The 19,187-nt window shown below is 43.7% G+C and overlaps 1 protein-coding gene across 7 annotated transcripts in view; it reads right to left on the bottom strand.

The window, feature by feature from the left end:
- CIPC (CLOCK interacting pacemaker) overlaps positions 1–18,636 on the bottom strand; it is a 19,355-nt gene extending 719 nt beyond the window's left edge. The window contains exons 1-6 of one of the 7 annotated variants that reach the window (XM_012742763.3): positions 18,430–18,635; positions 15,491–15,539; positions 11,918–11,996; positions 11,007–11,194; positions 6,805–6,974; positions 1–2,861 (exon numbers count right to left, since the gene is read on the bottom strand). The exon at positions 1–2,861 is cut by the window's left edge and continues 719 nt beyond it. In XM_012742763.3, coding sequence (XP_012598217.2) covers positions 1,968–2,861; positions 6,805–6,974; positions 11,007–11,142 — 1,200 coding nt within the window. In that variant the 5' untranslated portion in view covers positions 11,143–11,194; positions 11,918–11,996; positions 15,491–15,539; positions 18,430–18,635 and the 3' untranslated portion in view covers positions 1–1,967. Of the gene's footprint in view, positions 2,862–6,804; positions 6,975–11,006; positions 11,195–11,917; positions 11,997–15,490; positions 15,540–17,570; positions 17,997–18,026; positions 18,319–18,429 lie in introns of those variants that run through there. The other 6 variants (XM_012742767.2, XM_012742774.3, XM_012742805.2 and 3 more) reach the window with 6 other exon arrangements.
- Between the last annotated feature and the right edge of the window lie 551 nt (positions 18,637–19,187).

The following is a 19,187-nucleotide window of genomic DNA, read 5'->3' on the forward strand; positions in this document are numbered from 1 at the left end:
AGGGAAATGCAAGACTTAATCTAGGAAGAAGAGTCCAAGAGGCTTATAGCTCCAGAGGGTTTTTCCAATGGAATAAATTTGGTTCTCAGCAAGTGTTTTCAGATTTTTGACACTCAGTAAGACTCATGACTGGTGCCCAGGCTGTTCTGAATGCACCTGTCTCTATAGCTTTGCTGCCAAACATATTCTGCCAAAAAGGAAGCTTCTTAGCATGGTGCACAGAGTAGAGCTGCTATAGCACCATACAGATTCAGGGGGCGGGGGGTGGGGGGAAAAGGAAGGAGTGGGCCAAGAGAAAAATATTAAAAGGAGCTGGGTCTGCTTAAAGACATATTTGCTCTGGTTTTTTAAACTCCTTCAGAAAGCAAATGGCAAGGTAATAATTTTGTGTTGATCAGGGGAGTCTAGAGATGTTAGTGAGTTGTTTATTTCTAAATCAGTCATATTTAAATCATAAATGTTTGTGAACAAAGTATAGGCAATCTGAAGCTGTATAATTTTTAAACAATGTTAAGAGTTAAAATTACCTAGTAAGTATCATTAGCTTCTGGTAACAACTTCAAGAACATTTTCTTTGCAGAAAAGATGAAGCTGCTCATACAGAACTTATTAATAGGTAATTCTGTAAAGAACAAAGATTTTCAAGAGGATGAAATTTTTAAATGAGAGAACATTTTGAAACTTTACTACTTAGAAATCTACTTATCTATACAATGAAGCTGAAAAGAATGTGTACCATCTGGAAACTCCATTTCAAGATGAACTCCATGTAACTATTAATAACCTTACACCTTTGGCTTTGCTGCCAATATCTAACATGTGAAAGAAACACAGAAGACTGTTCCATAATTGTTCTCCATCACTACGACACACAACAAATGAAAACTTGGGATGGGAAAAGAAAATGGGTAAGAAGAATGCTTTTCTAATTTTTGTGGATCTGTTATCATATCCTCAAAAGATAATTTTATTTAATTCAAAGTTTATCAAGCATAATTACTTCTTTCCTCTTTTATAAAAACAAAGGGAAAAAAAAACACTCCAACATGGCAACAGAGGGTTAACTTATACTACACCAGGAACCACTGAAGCTATCCTTGAGATTTTTAGACATAAAACAGGTTGCACTGTTTCAAAACAGAGAAAAAAAAGCCTAAGTAACCAGAATCTTCCAGCTCCTGACCACGAGATGCTGGCCATGTCTATTTTCTTTAGTTGCTAAGTCAAAAGAGCAATTCATCAATTACAATTCCAGATGGTTCTGAATCCATTCCATACATTAAAAATCTGTAGTATTTTGCCTACTAGTTTAAGTGAAGATGAATCTGGCTCGTGATGAAAGTGTATGAGTCAAATGGTACTACCCTTTCCCCTTGACTTTCAAGTTTAAGAAAACAAAGTTTTAAGTGATTAAATGCTTGCACCCAGGCACAACCTGTGCCCAAAGCATTTTAGGTTTCGCCCAACTGGCATGATGCCTTGCGGAATGCAAATACACCTCCTCTTATTTTTCCATGTGACTAAGACAGGCAAGGGAAGATCCATGAAGGTATCCTTAGGTCGCCTACTCCCTGGTTCAACAAGCATCACTCTGTCTGCATGCTCATCTCTGTTACAGCACCCCTGATCCTGGTTATGAGTGGGACAGTGAGAAGTGACAGCGAGAAGAGCCCCACACAGTCATCTATCCTGCTTTGCCCCATGACCATCTAAGTGCCTGCAGGCTAAGGAAAGGGACTCAAGAGCACTCCAAACCTGAGGTCCTCAGTGGAACAGAGACATATGTAATCTGTGCCCAGACCACAGGTTAAGATAGCAGCCAGGTATTGGCACGTGGCTTCCTAAGTGAACAGCTACACAGTTAAGTTTAGAAGGAAAAGCTCTTACATAAGCTTTGGGAAATAGGAGTAGCTAACAGCAAAAGAATTAAAAGAACCACTGAAGTAACAGGGAAATATGCTTCTGTGCTATATGTCTGGGTGGTCAGAGAATGCTTCTAGGTCACTGCCAGTATGACTGGACCCAGATGTTAAAGATGCCTGCAGCTTGGCCCAAGCCTGAGGGGCCCTGGTCTTGGTGGCCTCTATAAACAGCTGGGTTTGCTCCTTTAGCTGGTCTAGTTCCACCTGAGTTGCCTGGTTCTGACGGATCAACTCCTTGGTTTTCAAAGTGATCTCCAGCAAACCAGATTTGTGAAGAACTACTAGGGTATTCTGAAAGCGCCTATGTCTGCTCTGCCGTGGCTCTGAAAAGATATCTGGGCTGCGGCAGAGGTGCTCCGCGGCCCACAAAGGTGAGCTATAATTAGCTGGCAGCGGTGAAAGAGGAGAGCTGCTCTCTAACCCGTGTAGAGTGCTGTCTGATGCGCAGACAGGACTGGCGGGGGAAGCGAAGGTCAGACTCGGGGCTTTAGCCACATGACTGCTGGATACCGGCTGAAGAGTCTGTGGACTTCCACCTGCCACCAGGGAGGGTACACCCTGCAGAGCTGAGTCCTCCGCAAGTTTGGCGCTGGGTGGTGCTGGTGTGGAGGGGCCCGACGGGACCGCACCAGTCTTGGTTGGCTCACTGGAAGACAAGCTCGGCCCAAGTCTCTCAGTACAGATTTTCTTCTGCGTTCCACTTGCTCCTCTTTCTTCTGGGCTGAGAGAAAGGCCCCTTTTGCCTGGGTGTGGGGCTATTTTGGTGTAAGAATTTAGAATGGGCAAGTAGTTCCTGGAGTCCGACTTTTTCTCGCCAGCATGACACAAGCTGACAGGAGATGGTACAGGTGGATGAAGGAATAAGAGCTGTGGCTGTGCGGAGATCACTTCGAAGGAAGGCTGGACGGTCCACGACTGCAGCTGGGATGAGCTGCTGCCCTGAAAACAAAGGAAGAGAGCAGCACACTACTTGTCACTGCTGAAAGGACAGAGGAGTGAAGCTCTGTCAAGGGGGCAAAGCAGATACACGGACATTTAGAACCATTTCAAGTACAGAGCTTCCCTTGCATACAGAGTAGCCCTTGCCAAGAACATGACTGAAGAAGTGGCTTGAAAATTCATTTCTGTCTATAAAGTTGTTGTTGTTTTTACTTTTACTAAGGGGAAACCAGAGGAAATATCTATTTTTATTCATGTGCTATCATTCAGAAAAAGAAATTATAGGTAGGTGAAACAATGACATATTTAAGGTCACACCTAAGGCAATAAAAACATGGATAGCCTGGCATAAGTTAAAATGTACTAATCTCAAGACTACAAATATGACTTTACACCAAAGTGTATCTTAATTACACTTAGAACCTCTTTTACCTGAAAACAACTTTTTTTTCTGAGACAGAGTCTCGCTTTGCTGCACAGACTAGAGTGAGTGCTGTGGCATCAGCCTAGCTCACAGCAACCTCAAACTCCTGGGCTCAAGCAATCCTCCTGCCTCAGCCTCCTGAGTAGCTGGGACTACAGGCATGTGCCACCATGCCCGGCTAAGTTTTTCTATGTATATTAGTTAGCCAATTAATTTCTTTCTATTTATAGTAGAGACGGGGTCTCGCTCTTGCTTAGGCTGGTTTTGAACTCCTGACCTTGAGCAATCTGCCTGCCTCGGCCTTCCAGAGTGCTAGGATTACAGGCGTGAGCCACCATGCCCAGCCGAAAACAATTTTTGATTTAAAAAGTTACATATTGTCAGGATCTAAGGGCCCTTGCTTTTAAGGCAGTGACATGCAACAATCATAAAATGATTGACAACAGTAAGAGCTACCATGTATTGGTGCTGAGTAGCACTGTGTGTGATGTTTCATGAGTTATCTCATTTAATCCCCATAACAAGTCCATAAGGTAGTTGTCATTTCCCTTCATAAACAGGAAACCAAGGCTTAGAAAATTGAAATAACTTGCTGTAAGTCACCAAGCTAAGTGATGCAGTTAGGATTCCATACTCTAACTCTAAAACCCATCTGAAGCATTCTGTTATACCGCCTTTGTTATATTACTCCTCAGTTATACATGGTATTTATTAATAATTAAAAGTACTGATTTAGATGAAATCTAATAAAGAAGGACATGGCTACTTGTATCCAATATTTGAAAGCCAATTCAGTTCCAACCTAGTCCCAAAGATCTGGGTGTAGATGAAGCTGGGCAGAGGTAAAGCCTAACACAGAGGTTCTCGTCCTTGGCGGTGTCACATGGGGCCACGTGATTTATCTGAAGAACATTTTGGACTACCTTCCCACACATGTACAGGAACAGCATTTTGCACACATTTCAGTTTCTTGGATACCAGGCTGGGAACTCTAGGCCAACTATAATTCATCTCCTGTGCCAAGGCTGAGATGATCTGGAGCCCTCTTGGTATTTAAATATACTCTAGGATGTGGAAAAGCAACCAATGCCAGGACCAGAGACATTGCCCTGTCAAAGGAGATCCAAAATCAGGGATCTTTTGAATTAGAGATCAGCCTACTCCAGCTCAGTCAGAAAGAAAACGTCACGTTCTCCGTAAGTGCTGACCTACAAGACAAATGGGTCCAGAAAATATCTAATGCACTTCTCCCACAAGATGATTTTACTGGACTGTTCTTCCTAATGCTGCTGTTATGCCCATTGTCCTAACAGATACTTAGCTTATTTGTTCTAATTATTAGATTTTACAAATTATATTATTCATGTTGAAATCATCTGAGGGAATATGGAACAAAATCACAGGCTTGGACAGGATCTCAAAATCATTTCTCATAAAGCCTTCATGTTAGTTTTGTTTGTTGGTTTGTTTATTTGAGACAGAGTCTCACTCTGTTGCCCGGTCTAGAGTGCTGTGGAGTCAGCCTAGCTCACAGCAACCTCAAACTCCTAGGCTCAAGCAATCCTCCTGCCTCAGCCTCCCAAGTAGCTGGGACTACAGGCATGGGCCACCATGCCTGACTAATTTTTTCTATATTTTTAGTTGGCCGATTAATTTCTTTCTATTTTTAGTAGAGATGAGGTCTCAGTCTTGCACAGGATGGTTTCGAACTCCTGACCTTGAGCGATCCTCCCATCTTGGCCTCCCAGAATGCTAGGATTACAGGCGTCAGCCACCGCGCCCGGCCAAGCCCTCATGTTAAAGATGAAGCTAATATCTGTGTTGGTTAAGTAATTGTGTAGTGTGTAAGCTCACACTGTCTAGTGGCAGAAATGGAATCAGACTATCAAAAGAGAAATATCTAAAACCAAGCAACAATAATCAAGACACTATACAATATGCACAGGTGTTTAAAAGTGTATTATTATTTTAATTTTAGAATGTGCTGGATTCTAGCATGTTTTAAAAAAAACAAAAGAAAACTCTTAGAGTACTCTGTTGGGCCAGCCTGTCCCCAAGTCTCCTAGCTCCTGCTCCAGCCCAGCAGCCTCACTGACGGGGCTTTGTCCTGAAGAATGCAGCTCTGCTGGAAAAGCCTACTCACTCAACTGTGTGTGGGCTGTTCTCAGCCTGCTGGAGCTGCCAGCCTAGCCTACAACAAAGAAGGGATATAAACACAGACACACAAGAAAGTGACAAGGAAGCCAGAGAGAAAGGAAGGGAGAAAAAGAGCCAGGAGAAAGGAAGGCCAGGAAAAGCACTGGGCAGCACTGGTGGGGCCAGGCAATCTCATGTGGGCTCCATTTCTTGTCTTTATTCTCCCGTTTCCTGTCAATAAGGAGAGCTGTGCTTCCAGCTGAGGTGTGATTTACCAAGCAAAAATCTTCAAATGTTCTTTTAGCACTCACCAGGCTACCTTGCTGAAAATCAGTCTGTGTTCCTCATAAATAATGAGGTTAATAGCTAAGACCTTAAGGTTTCCTGTTAGACTAAAGCCATGTTCTAATCTTTTACCTAAGATGTGAAGGTCAACTACTAAAGCCAGATTTCAAATCTCACTATCTTCAAGTAGCCTCATCAATGACCTTTGTGAGAACTGTGATGTATTTTCAGAGTAAAGTAGGGTAAGGTTAAATTTCTTTGGCTTAAATCAGTCTTTTTCAAGTCCTCAGACCCCTCTTCTACCTTAACCAAGTTCATATGATTGAATTCTCAGTTTCAAACACTAGAGATTAATTTAGATTTTCATTTCAATCTTTTCTTTCATAACTAAACAATAATCATATGATGCCCACAGTTATGTAATAAAGCCCCAAACATATTTCTGAACTCCATGACAATGCTGTGTGGATTCTGCTGGTATTCCCATACCTGAACCAAGAGCCGGTTTGTCACCATGACATGGCTCTGGCTGATGACTAAGAAAATGCTCAGAATATGACATAAGAAACATGGAAATTGGGGAAATGGGCATTTATTGAAAACTTAAAATCTGTATCCCCATAATATGCCGAAATAAAAAAAAAAAAAAGAAACATGGAAATTGCCTCTACTTCTGAAACAAATAAATGCATTCTACATTCCTAAATTCCCAGAGCAATTCAAATTAAAAAGAGATTCTTTCGTTTCTACCCTAAACTCTGCCGTATGTTAGAATGCATCACTGAAGTGGTGCCATTTCTTCTCGGTTCTGTATATATGACTAAAGCATTTCAGGGGCCTTTTGGACAAGCTATGAATATAGAAATAAAACAGTCTGTCTCTAAAATGAGAACACACATCATAATTCTTATATTCCTTTTTAAAACTGTCAGTAGTTGAAAGATAACATCCGCTGTCCAGGACAGAAAGTACACAGAAAGTATGGTTCTAGTGGTCTGTTTCTAAAATCTCTCCTTGGCAGAGAGGGAGAGCTTTTGTACACAGGAAGCTCAGAAATTTTTACCTGCAAAGACTTTAGGCAATATTAATCTTCCTCACCTGTTTGACCAGCACATTCTTCATGACAACCATGGGGGACAGGGTAGGGAAGGCATTGTTTGCACTTTTGGAGTTCTGCCTTGGCCTGTCTTCTCTGCTCCAGCCCAAGGCGCTCAGCATGTCCTCAGACTCCATCTGCTCTGCAGAGCTCAGGCATTCCGAGCTCCCATCTGGTGGGCAGAAGAATGGTCAGTTCATTTAGGCTCAAGGCTAAGTGGGGGGAGGGGCTCTTATCCCAACTCGTAGGGACCTCTTGAAATTGAATGGAATATTTGTGATGTGTTTTTGTAAATTTTTCTGAGGAGGAGGTCTTTAGCTTTCACTGGATTTTCAACGGGATTCATAATTATGTCTTCCATCCCAAAAGATTAAGAATCACTACCCCAGGACAAGCTTAACTTCCTTTCTAACTCTTACAGACAAAAACCTGCCTCAATTAGGGCTCATGTAATCATCACCAGTCTACAGGAGAAATGAATTCAAGACTTCAAAGTTAGTTCATTACTTTCAAGAATCTGTTGTTGAGAAGACAGAGAAGTGCGTGGCCCATGGCAGAATTAAGACCTTTAGAGGCTCTGAGCTCCATAATAATAAAAACAAAAACCAATCTGTAAACCTCAAAACTTACATCTATGCTGAAATTTTAAAAGCTTCTTCCTAAATTTTCTAATTGTGAAATTCTGGATGAGTTCATCAAAGCTGAAGTTCAAATATTTCTCTGTTCTTCCCCTCCACCTCGTTGAGCACCTCCTTTGCTGGTGTACTAAGTGCATGCTGAGTGTGCCTTTTGGGGATCCTAAACAATGGGTGATACAAAGGTACACTCCAAGGCAAAGAAAATAAGGTTGCCCTATGTAAATTTCATACAAAAAGGATGTAATTAGATTCCTGCTGGAGTAAACCAAGAGATTATAGTACCCTGCTATTGAAGAGTCTCGGAGAAGGCTAAATGCTAATCAAGAATCTCAGAGTAATCTGGATAAGCAGGACTGGCATGTAGCTGTAATTTAAATGCACTGTCAACCACTCCATCTTCTCCAGCTTAAAGAAGCTTGTATGACCAAAAAGGACACTAATCAATAGAGCTGCGATTTAGAATGTCTAGTGATGATTTTCAAAAATTATGGATGTTGGGGTCCTCTTGATCTAGTAAAGTGATTTACCTGGTGCCCAGGTAGGTATATTTTCACAAAGCACACGTGATCCAAATGTGCACCTCTAGTTAAGAACCATTAGGTCAAAACCACAAATGATCTCAGAAGCCATGTCCATACCTGGTGCCTGCATCTTGGTTTCATTCCGCACATAAAGGAAATATGGGCTCCTTGGACACACTGCTGACTCCAAGTCTTAGGCAAAGAAGGTGCGGGATGAGCCTGGACAGTTTGTTGTCCCAAAAAGGAAGGATGTTCTCAAACACTAATGGGGACATGTCAAAAAGACACAGGCTATCTAGAAGGGACTCCTACTGGCCAAATTTGGGACAATTTGAGTATCAAAAATAATGATGTTAATGGACTGACAAAATGAATTACAAAAGATTCCATGAATCCATTAGTGATAGGCAAAAAAGGGGGTTGAGGGAGTGAAGTGCTTTTTACAGAAGGATATCAGCTAATGATATGGAAGGAATGGTAGAATTTAAAGATCACCACTTTTAAACCACCGATGTAGTGACTGATTCAGGCAAGGATCATCACTGGCTGTTAGCTCTGATCAAGAGTCTGCTGGGTAATGGGATAGCCACACAACCTCAAGTATTGTCCCAAAAATTACTTATCAATTACAAAGAGAAAAGGGAACTTTTACAATAAAGAAATCTGATACACACTATCTTAACCAAGTAATCAACCAACCAGAGCATCATTAAGAATAAGACTAACTTATGAGTCTCTTTATGTGTTGCAATGGGAAGGATACAACATCAACTATGTAGTATCCTGGTCAAAACATTTATCTTGATTCTAATAATGAGGAAACTACCAGAAAATCCAGGTTGTGAGCCATTCTACAGACCAACAGTCCTAAGTCATTTAAAGATGTCCATGTCATAAAAAAAGAAGGAAGGAATTAAAGGAAAGAAAGAAAAGATGGGGGAACTGTTCTAGACTAAATCAGACTAAAAACATAGGACAATTAAATGCAGTGCACAATCCTCATTGGATCCTGGATCCCAAACAAATAGACAAAAAAGACTAGAGCTATAAAGGACATTATTGGGACGATGGGAAAATCTGAATATGGATTGTAGCTAATGATAACTAGCAGCGTTAAATTTCTTGGGTATGATAATGATATTATAAGTATACAAAAGAGAATGTCCTTGCTTTTAAGAGATTTGTACTGAAATATTTAGGGGTGAAAGGTCAAATGTTTGCAACTTATTTTCAAAAAGTTCAGCCTGTGTGTGTATATAGAAAGAGAAAACAAATACAGAAAAATAACACCCAGGGGATCTGAAAGAAAAATATGTGGGATATTCATTCATTTTTATATAAATCTGAAAATTTTCAAAATATAAAGTTGGAAAAATAATTAAAATGAAAAAAAAAAAAACTATCTTGATTCTGCAAATTTTATCATACTCCAAGGTAACTGGAATTATAACTCAGGCAGTGAGGAAATCACTGGCACCTGGCCCAGGAGTGGCTGGAAGCATTCCACTGACATTCACCAGGGCCACTTTCTGGAACATAACGAATTTGATTATCTTAATACCACCTATGTCTGAATAGTACAATATTCTTAAAACAAATGGCTGACAAAGTTGAAGTTGTGTGAGAAGTGCCAAAATGTCAATAGATGGAAATAATAGATGGTAGGAGTATGACAAATGTTTATTTTCTTCTTTGTACTTTCCTAAACTTCTAAGCTTCTACAATGAGCATGTATTATCTTCATGACAGAAAAAACAGACAAAAAGCAAACATGATATTAAAGCAAAGTTTCCCAAACCTGTCTGATCATAAAACACACACTCTGGGCCCTTCCCCAGATCACTGACAGAATCTTCAGGAAAGGGGTCTGGTGATCAGTATTTTTAACAAATGCCTCAGGTGAGACTTAGGAGGCAAGCTTGGGAAACAGTGCTAAGCAAGAGAGAAGAAAACCCCAAAGGCCTACAGGTTCAGCCACCCTTCCCTGGACTGCCCTGACCCTGGGCAGGGGAACTAATTCCTCTTAATGCAATCCCTTGGTTGGTACTCTGTTCCTCTCTGAGCAACAGTCTATTTATACTTTGGCTTCTTATGCAGCATGCCTATAGGGAGAAAATACACCAATCTAAGGATGAAAGAGTTCTAGTTTTTCTAACAGCTGCATTTGTCACTATAAATTAACAAACCAGCAAAATTGATCAATTAGTCTCTGTGGGTTTGGATGATATAACTTTTCCCCTAGAGAAAGTTCTACTCTCAGGATGTTGACTCAGCCAGAATCCCCTGTCATAGCCCCTCTGCATCTGCGGGTCAAAACTGTTGACACTAGAGCCATATTCAAGCCAGCACTCTCAAGCCTGGAAATAAAAAGAGCCTCAACACAACATTAAAAGATTTCCTGAGTATGGAGCTAGCCCTTTCTGGGTATAAGACACATTTGTAAGGAAAATTGTTCTATTTTCTTGTCTCTAATAAATACTCGAGTTTGGAACTGGGCCAGGTGGCTCACAGTCCAAATACAAGATGCAAAGAGACTGAAGGGAGCATATTGTTAGGGGGGAGTGGGGGGAACATTTTTAAACACAGCAAAATTACTTTCTTAGCAAATAAGTTTTGTTAACAAATTATGTATATAGCATTACTTTTATTTAACTGGCAGCCTTCAAATTTGTTACATGGTGATAACATGCAGTAGTATTTTTTTCCTACAGTGTAACAACTACCATGAAAAAGGAGCTGAAATAACAGAATTATGAGTACTTAAATATTTTTTCCAGTAATCACTTGTGACAGTTGGAAATGTAAGATTTAAAGTTGAGAGTCTAAGTTGAAAAACAATGTCAAATCATTCTTTCAGAACTAGCCCCATGGTGGCTTGGGTGGGTACCCTGCCACATGGCATCAGATTTACCATTATAAAAGATCAGATAGTTATTTATCCTGTATGTGAAAACATCCCATGCTTATCACACAAACGAGTTTTAGGGATGAAATTTTGCAGGCAAATCATTCATCAGAGTATAGAAAGGATAAGATATTTTTAACCTGAAAATCCAGAGTCCTTATCTGATTCAGCAGCAGCCATGCCGAGTTGACGAGCCACTTTTTTCATCTCTGTGCCTTTGCCTAGTTTGGCCGAGAGTCTTCTGGGGCTCTCTCTCAATGGGTTTTTCCTCTCCATGTTTTACTGGGCTAGAGGTAGATTCATTGGTACTCTTTTCATCTGGATTGCCCTGTGAAAAACAACAATTACATAAGAAGTCACTGCCTGGAGGGTTGAGACAGGTGATCCAAACAGTGAAGAAAGTGAGGGCAAAGAACACTGGCCTCGCCCACTTCAGCTGTATTTTCTCAGAGGTCTCGGTTGACAAAAGCTTCAAGTTTACTAAACAGAATGGTTTCCACTCAAAAAGAGATTCACAGTCCTCTGGCTGCCCTCTAATTCCATTACAAATTCAAGGCACACAAACTGCATTCAGCGTAAGCTTTGTAAACTGCCAACAAAGGCACATTTGACTAGGCTTTTTGGAATGGGTAACCAACTCACCCTCCACGCAGGAGAGGGAAGAAGGGGGAAAGGAAAAGCACTGATGAGGTGCGCTTTCTTGCTTTCCTTTCCTGGTACACATTTGCAGGCTCACGACCTATTGCCACCTCTCATAGTGTACAGTTTCTCACATTAACCTCTAAGTTCTTGGGATGAGGTATCAAACAGAGTAAAAAAACCTCCCTATATATGCATGCTATTTGGGGGCTTTAAAAACTTTTATGTGCAAATAAGATCATATAATAAAGTGCTTATATTGTATAAAAATCCATAACATTTATTGCTATTAACGTTATCTCACTTGAGCCTCACAATGTCCTCCTCAGTTGCTATCCCATTTTACAGAAGAAGCAGCTGAGGCTCAGGTAAGTTACATTCAGTCATTTAAAAATATTTATCAAGTGCTCACTGTAAATCAGGCATGTTCGAGGACTGGGGTATAGAGTGAACAGGATAGACATGGTCGCTTCCTTCCTGGAGCTTAGGATCTAGAGAGAGAGACACAGATGTTAATCAAGTACTCACACAGCTAATGACTATTCTGGTAAGAGCTATGAAGGGGATGATGGGCTAATAGTCTGGGGAACTCAGGAAGTGCCAAGTAGCTGGGATCTGGAGGATGAGGAGTTAGCCAGGTGAAAGGCGATGGGTGGAGTGTGTAGGTGTGTCCCAGGCAGTGGGAAGGATCTAAGGGAGCAAGGAGCTTGGCACATCAAAGAGCAGAAAGGCCAGGGAGGCTGGAGCACAGTACAGAGGGGCAGAATGCCATGCAGTGATGCTAGATGGTTAGTGGGGGGAGAGACAGGCAGTGCCTAGGAATCAATGTTGGAAAGACTTGGATATTAACTTAAGAGCAATGGGAAGCCAAAGAAGGATTTTAACCAGAAGAGTGACATAATCATATTTGCATTTAAAAAGCACTTTGGATGACAGACTGAGAGTTAAGTGGAGAGTGGCACTGAGATTGGTCAGATGCTATCACAGCAGTCAGGTGAATTACAGTGGTGTCTGTGGACATGGGGAGAAGTGACACATGGAGACCAACCTGAACGGACTTGGCCTTTGTATGGGGGAGCAGGAGATGGTGGTACCATTTTTTTTTTTTTGAGACAGAGTCTCACTTTGTTGCCCAGGCTAGAGTGAGTGCCATGGCGTCAGCCTAGCTCACAGCAACCTCAAACTCCTGGCTCAAGCAATCCCCCTGCCTCGGCCTCCCGAGTAGCTGGGATTACAGGCATGTGCCACCATGCCCGGCTAATTTTTTCTATATATATTAGTAGGCCAATTAATTTCTTTCTATTTATAGTAGAGATGGGGTCTTGCTCTTTCTCAGGCTGGTTTCGAACTCCTGACCTTGAGCAATCCACCCGCCTCGGCCTCCCAGAGAGCTAGGATTACAGGCGTGAGCCACCGCGCCCGGCCAGTGGTACCATTTTTTAAGCTAGGGAGTTCAAGAAGAGCACTGAAGGGAGTTGGGTAGGGTGGGGCAGGGGAGGGTGGCGTGTCTCAGCCAGCCCAGTCTCAGTCATGAAGACACTGAAGCGACTATGGGACATCCGAGTGCACATGCTGGGTAGGCAGTCACATGTAAGACTGGAGCCCCAGAGCGACGCCTACATTTGCTTCAGTGACACACAGCTAGTCCAGAGCAGATCCAGTCCTAGGCTAACAGTGCAAGAATGAGACAAATCGGCCCTTCAAAGGGCTGGCCAAAGGCTGAGAACATTCCAGATATTTAACAAGGCCATTTGAGTTACCAAGGAATGGCAACTGTAAGGCCAGCATGGTAAGAACACAAAGGATACTATAGGGATACAGAGAACAGAGAGCCAACCAGGAAAACGACAATAATAATGAAACTGGGTAGAAGTAAGCAAAGCCTAGTGATGTTTTAGTTTACAATCCACTCAAGACTCCATCCTATTTCTGAGTGGAGAGAAACACAAGCCCCTGAGAAACAGCACTGCATCTGGAATACCCTGAAGTGCTTAGCCTAGACATTTCTGCTAATACAAGAACATCAATGTTCTAGTGAAGAATATCAATTACCCAAGAAGCAGAAGGATTCAAAATAAAATTAAATAGAAGACAAGGAAGCTTACAAGCATCCTTGAGCAACCTTTTGCTCATACTTTTGCTACAGTAGAAGTGGATTAAAGGGAACACAAATGGGACTGAATCAGAGTGAATTTTAAATACAATTCCAAGTAAAAATCATTTTGCCCCATGTCTAACTCATTTAAGGGAACTAACCGGCTTCCTCATTCAACTCATGTCAAATCAAGTACTCTTCCACAGGTCACGCGTTTAAACCTACATGCATAAAAGATAAACAATGGCACTGTCATATCTTGTAGAGCACTATGTAAAAGAAATGTTTATTTGATAGCTATGAGTTTGACAATATGGCCAACCCAGTTTAAAAAGTAGACTAGAGGCCAGGCACAGAGGCTCACACCTGTAATCCTAGCACTCTGGGAGGCGTGAGGATTGCTTGAGCTCAGGAGTTTGAGACCAGTCTGAGCAAGAGTGAGACTGTCTCTACCAGAAATAGAAAAAATTAGCTGGGCATGGTGGTGTGTGCCTATAGTCCCAGCTACTTGGGAGGCTGGGGCAGGAGGATCACCTGAGCCCAGAAGTTTGAGGTTGGTGTGAGCTAGGCTGATACCACAGCACTTTAGGCTGGGCAACAGAGCAAGACTCTGTCTCAAAAAAAAAAAAAAAAAAAAAAAAAAAGCAGACTAAAATGTAAAACTGTATCTCTAATTAAGTCAGGATGCTTTTGTATGAAACCCAACAAATGTGTACAGTGTAATTTTCCTAAAATAATACCGTCTAAAAGTGAATAGGAGCCTTCTTCAAAATGGAAGTAGAGCCGGACGCGGTGGCGCGCCTGTAGTCCCAGCTACTCGGGAGGCTGAGATGGGAGGATCGCTTGAACCCAGGAGTTCTGGGCTGTAGTGCGCTATGCCGATCGGGTGTCCGCACTAAGTTCGGCATCAATATGGTGACCTCCCGGGAGCGGGGGACCACCAGGTTGCCTAAGGAGGGGTGAACCGGCCCAGGTCGGAAACGGAGCAGGTCAAAACTCCCGTGCTGATCAGTAGTGGGATCTCGCCTGTGAATAGCCACTGCACTCCAGCCTGGGCAACATAGCGAGACCCCGTCTCTAAAAAAACAAAACAAAACAAAAAAAACAAAAAAAACAAAATGGAAGTAGATGTAGCTGTGGATGGACATTCAGACTAATTCAAGTCTGACCAGGGTGTTGATTTAGATTAGGAAGGTAGCTCATGTTGGTTGCAACTAATTAGGAACCTTACAAAGGTTCACATTATCTTACTAAACATGGATTGTTTTTCAGGTATTTTAGATAAAACATCCCAATTTAGTCTTCTACAATCTTTGTGACAAGACAATGAAAAAGGTCTTGCTATTGTTATTAATGTGTAGCCAACTGAGCTACAGAAAATACACAGGAATTTATTTTACCTTACAGAGAATTCACCAAGACAACACTGATCACAGAATCAAAATACTGAAACATTGATAAATTGGTTGTTGGGGCTCAGAAAAAGACATCCCAAAGTATGGTGCTTTGGTAGGCTGAGGACTGTGAAATGAAGGACACCGGAAGGTCCTCAGAAGCAAGGTCTCTTTCTGACCTTCCTGTACTTCTTTCTTCTGCTTCCTGTTCTCCCCTAAGGTGGGCCACAGAAACTAGAATGCCTCTTTCTCAAGACAAGCCACAGAAACTAGAAATTTTACTCTAACCTTCCCTGCCTTTCTCTGTAAGAGCTGGCCATAAAGAAATTCTCTGACCTGCCTTGTCTGATAGTGGATCATACGACCCTCATTCCAGAATAGGTCCCGCCCTATACCAGGGAGGAAGAAATGTTAAACAGAGGTCAAGAAGAATTCTGAACAGATAGGCCTTGCTGGGTTTCCCACCTCAGTCTAATACCATTAGATTAGATCATACCCTTTTTGTCCAATCGTATTTCTACATGGCCGTCCATTCTTCATCGAACCTAAGCATAAAAACAGACAGTTTCCCCTGAGTTTTTGGGTCTTGGTTTCTGAAGGCTCCTACACCACATACAACTTTGATTAAATAAAACTATTATGTAGGGGCTCGGCACAGTGGCACGCACCTATAATCCCAACTACTAGGTAGGCTAAGACATAAGGATCACTTGAGCCCAGAAGAGGGTGGGAGGGAAAGAGGGAGGGAGGGAGGGAGGGAGGGAAAAAAAACTTATGTTTTTCTCTTGATAACCTGTCCAGGTGAGGAAAGGTATCACATGTTTCCACCCATACATGGTTAAATGGAGAACAGACACTAAAATTTTAGATCATGGGGAGTTGTTGGTATTTGGAAATAAAGAATGCATAGTGGACTTTATAATGGTAAACTGACTATTTTAGATGTGAAAATTCTTAAAAATATGAAAGCCTGTTCTCAGAAAAGTTCTCTTTAAGCAGCAAAAAGCCTTAGCCTCCCAGGCAGAGAAGTTCATGTGGGATGGAGAATGAAGGGCTATATTCCCCCCCAACGACCTCCCCCATCCTAGGAGTAGACTGAGGGAGTCAATTAGCCACGAACAAGGGACCTACTCATACACAGCATCATATGAAGCACTCGACAGGAGAGAAGGAGACAGAGTGATGGCATTTATTACTGGTCTCTCAAACCCAGAGCTGTGCAAAAGACTAAGTCTGAAAACCTCAAGAAGGTGTTTGATTTTTCCTCCTCGGTATTATTTTACAATAAAGTTAGATGCTCACACACTGACAAGTCGAAATTGGGTTACTAAGCTTTTACCCATTGTGTTATTATGTTATCTCTCTGCTTCATGGCACAAACTGGAAGCCACTAATACAACTTTAGAAACATCTCAGACTCTATGTCCCTTACTCTGCATTACGAGGACTAAATTAAGTTCCCAAACTGTCAGAACTGACCCTAATTGAGCCTCTTATGCATGTATATGTAACACGTTGTCCAAAAGTTTCCCAGAGAAGAGAGTACACACTAAAACTGCTAATGGAAAGTGAATAAATAAATATACAGGTTTATATAAATAGATAAAATTCTAGCAAGCACTCCAAAGCACATGGCTCTTGCTTCTATTTCTGCACTTCTTACATTAGAGTCTAATTATTTGTCTCCTCAACCTCAAGGGTTGTTTTTCATCTTTGCAACCTCAACCCCTAACAATTAGCATGTGAGGTATTCAACAGAATAATAAAATCCAACAAATCTCTGTCCTGCTGGGTCTGACAGCCCTAGCAGCTTAGCTGCCACAGAAATACCTGAACAGCTTGAAGGTCAAGATTCTGCATTTCCAAACACCATGGTCACCTCAAGATCTAACCTCCAGGTCTAGTCCCCTGCAGAAAACAGGTACCTAATCTATCCCTTATTCCAAGATGAAACAGGGACAAATCCACCAACCAAATCAAAGGTCAGCCTAATCCACAAACAATCCCTGTGGAGATTTGCACTTTATGATTAAAAGGAGACCCAAGGGTTACAAGGAAAGAATCTGAAATGCTGCTTTCAGATCTCTCCTTTTATAGATACTTGGCAACGTTCCTGAGAGCTCAAGTTCCCTTTCAAGTGAGTCACGTGTATAACGTGCATGCCTGGACAGAGGTGTTAGTTGAAAGCCCAAGCAGAGGCTTTCATACAATGAAGTGATAAGGCCATAGAAAGAAATCCATGAGTAATTCCAGTTAGAATTATAAACATGTTACTGGGTTTTCTCTGAAATAATTTGCTTTTAGTTTGTATATTCAGAGATACCATTCAGGGAGACTGTGTTATTTTAACAGTGGAAAAACCCCATCTACCTAAATCTCTAACACTCATTTCATTCCCATTCTCCAACTTCGCTGAAAATTCATGTCATAGATCCTGAACCCCAATTTCATATAATTTCCCACGTTTGGGACCCAGTATGGCTCTCTCCATTTTAACCTTTCAGAGAGGAGATCAGTTTAGAGAACTTTCTCAGATCCCCTGCTGCAAAGAGTTCACAGTAACAGTGCCCACCTACCAATTCGCACCAGCCCACGTTGCATCTGTGCCAGACAGCATGTGCACCCTCCAGGCATCCACCAGGCTGCCAGCTCAGCAGGGCAGAACTGGGCAGACCCTAGTACTGTGCTGTGACTGGCATACCACCAGCCTTCCAGGGCAAACGCCCAGGCAATGCTTACTGCCAGGACTTGGGCAATAACAGAGAGCCTGGCTTCAACCTGTGCCCGGATCAGAGCTGCCCCCAACTCACCCACTAACCACTAACTCCTTACTTGGCACTGCCCACCCTCTTCCCCAAACCACTACCCCAAGCACCAAGCCAGTCACCCAGAAGAAATAACCTGCAAAGTGGGTGAAGGCAGGTCTCTGGAAAAGACAGTACACCTGTGCCCTGGGCCCAGAACAGGGCACTACGCCAGCCTCACTCTAGAGGCCCCGGACCCTCACCCGGTCACTAGTTGTGCCCACTCACCTGCCGGCTCCCTGGCCCTCTGCTCACTGCCCGGCAGGCCTCCAGGCACTCTCCACGCCCGGACAGCCGGCTAGCTGTTGCCCCCAGGGCTAACCAGGGCTCACCTGCCCTAACCAACTCACCCCGCTTGCTCCTCACACAAGCCCCCTCCTCACCCGCGTTTCCCTCTCCCACGCAGGCCCAGCCTCACAGTAAAACCAACTAAATGGGGTTGGGACGCACCACCTCCGGCTCCCACCATTTGGCCCTCCGTCCCCCTAAAGTCCCGGTTGTCCCTCTTGCTTACTTCGCTCCCCTTCCTCTCTTCCCTACTCCCACCCCCTTTCCCACGCTCCCCGCCAATCCCTCTCCGGTCGCGCCATCCCTGCTTCCCTGCCCGCGAGCCCAGCCCTCCCTTTCTCACCTAAGGCCGGGGTCGCGGCTCCACGACCAAGCCCGTGGGTCAGGTGGCGCATGCGCGAGCCCGGCCCCACGGCTCCATGACAACCCCGTCGTCGCTCGGTCTCCTGCTACCAGCCCCCCAGCTTCCCGCCTCTTCCTCCTCCCTCCGCCTCCGCGACTGCTTTCACCAGCCACGTGACCCAGCTCGGAGGACCCAGCACCATGGAGACTGCGCGCCGTTCTCCTAGAAGGGCCCGTGGAGACGCACCGTTCCTCCGCCCCTGCCGGAAGGCGAGGCCGGCGCGGGGCGTGGCGGTCGCTAGGAGGCCCGCGCTCTCGCGGCAGGCGGACGTCTCTATGGTTGGTTCCTGAGGGCCCGCCGCCATTTTGTATGGGAAGCCTTGAGCAATCAGCGGCTTGCGCACAGTTTCGAGGCGGGGTTTCTAGGAGGAGGGGCAGGCCGGCTTGTAGTCCACACGGCAGGAGGCGTGATTCTCTTTTTGGGGCTGCGGGGGAAGGTAGTCTCGTGGTGTGCACTGCTGCAAAGCCGTTAGGGGTGGAGGCGGGACGGGCTACGTTTGGCCCTTACACAAGCCCGCGGCGACACTGCCTGGCGTGTGGCGGCGGGCGGCCGGGCGCCGTGTCCGCGTGACGGGGGCGGTCCTGACCTCCCGCGCGCGGCCCGCGTTTTTGCTGCGCCTGTCGCAAGGTCTGTTTGCGTTCCCGTCAACCCTCCGCACTGCGCACCTCCAGGCAGGGGCGCGACGAGTTATTTTAGTG

Source organism: Microcebus murinus, chromosome 6 (assembly GCF_040939455.1).
Source record: "Microcebus murinus isolate Inina chromosome 6, M.murinus_Inina_mat1.0, whole genome shotgun sequence".
NCBI lineage: Eukaryota > Metazoa > Chordata > Mammalia > Primates > Cheirogaleidae > Microcebus > Microcebus murinus.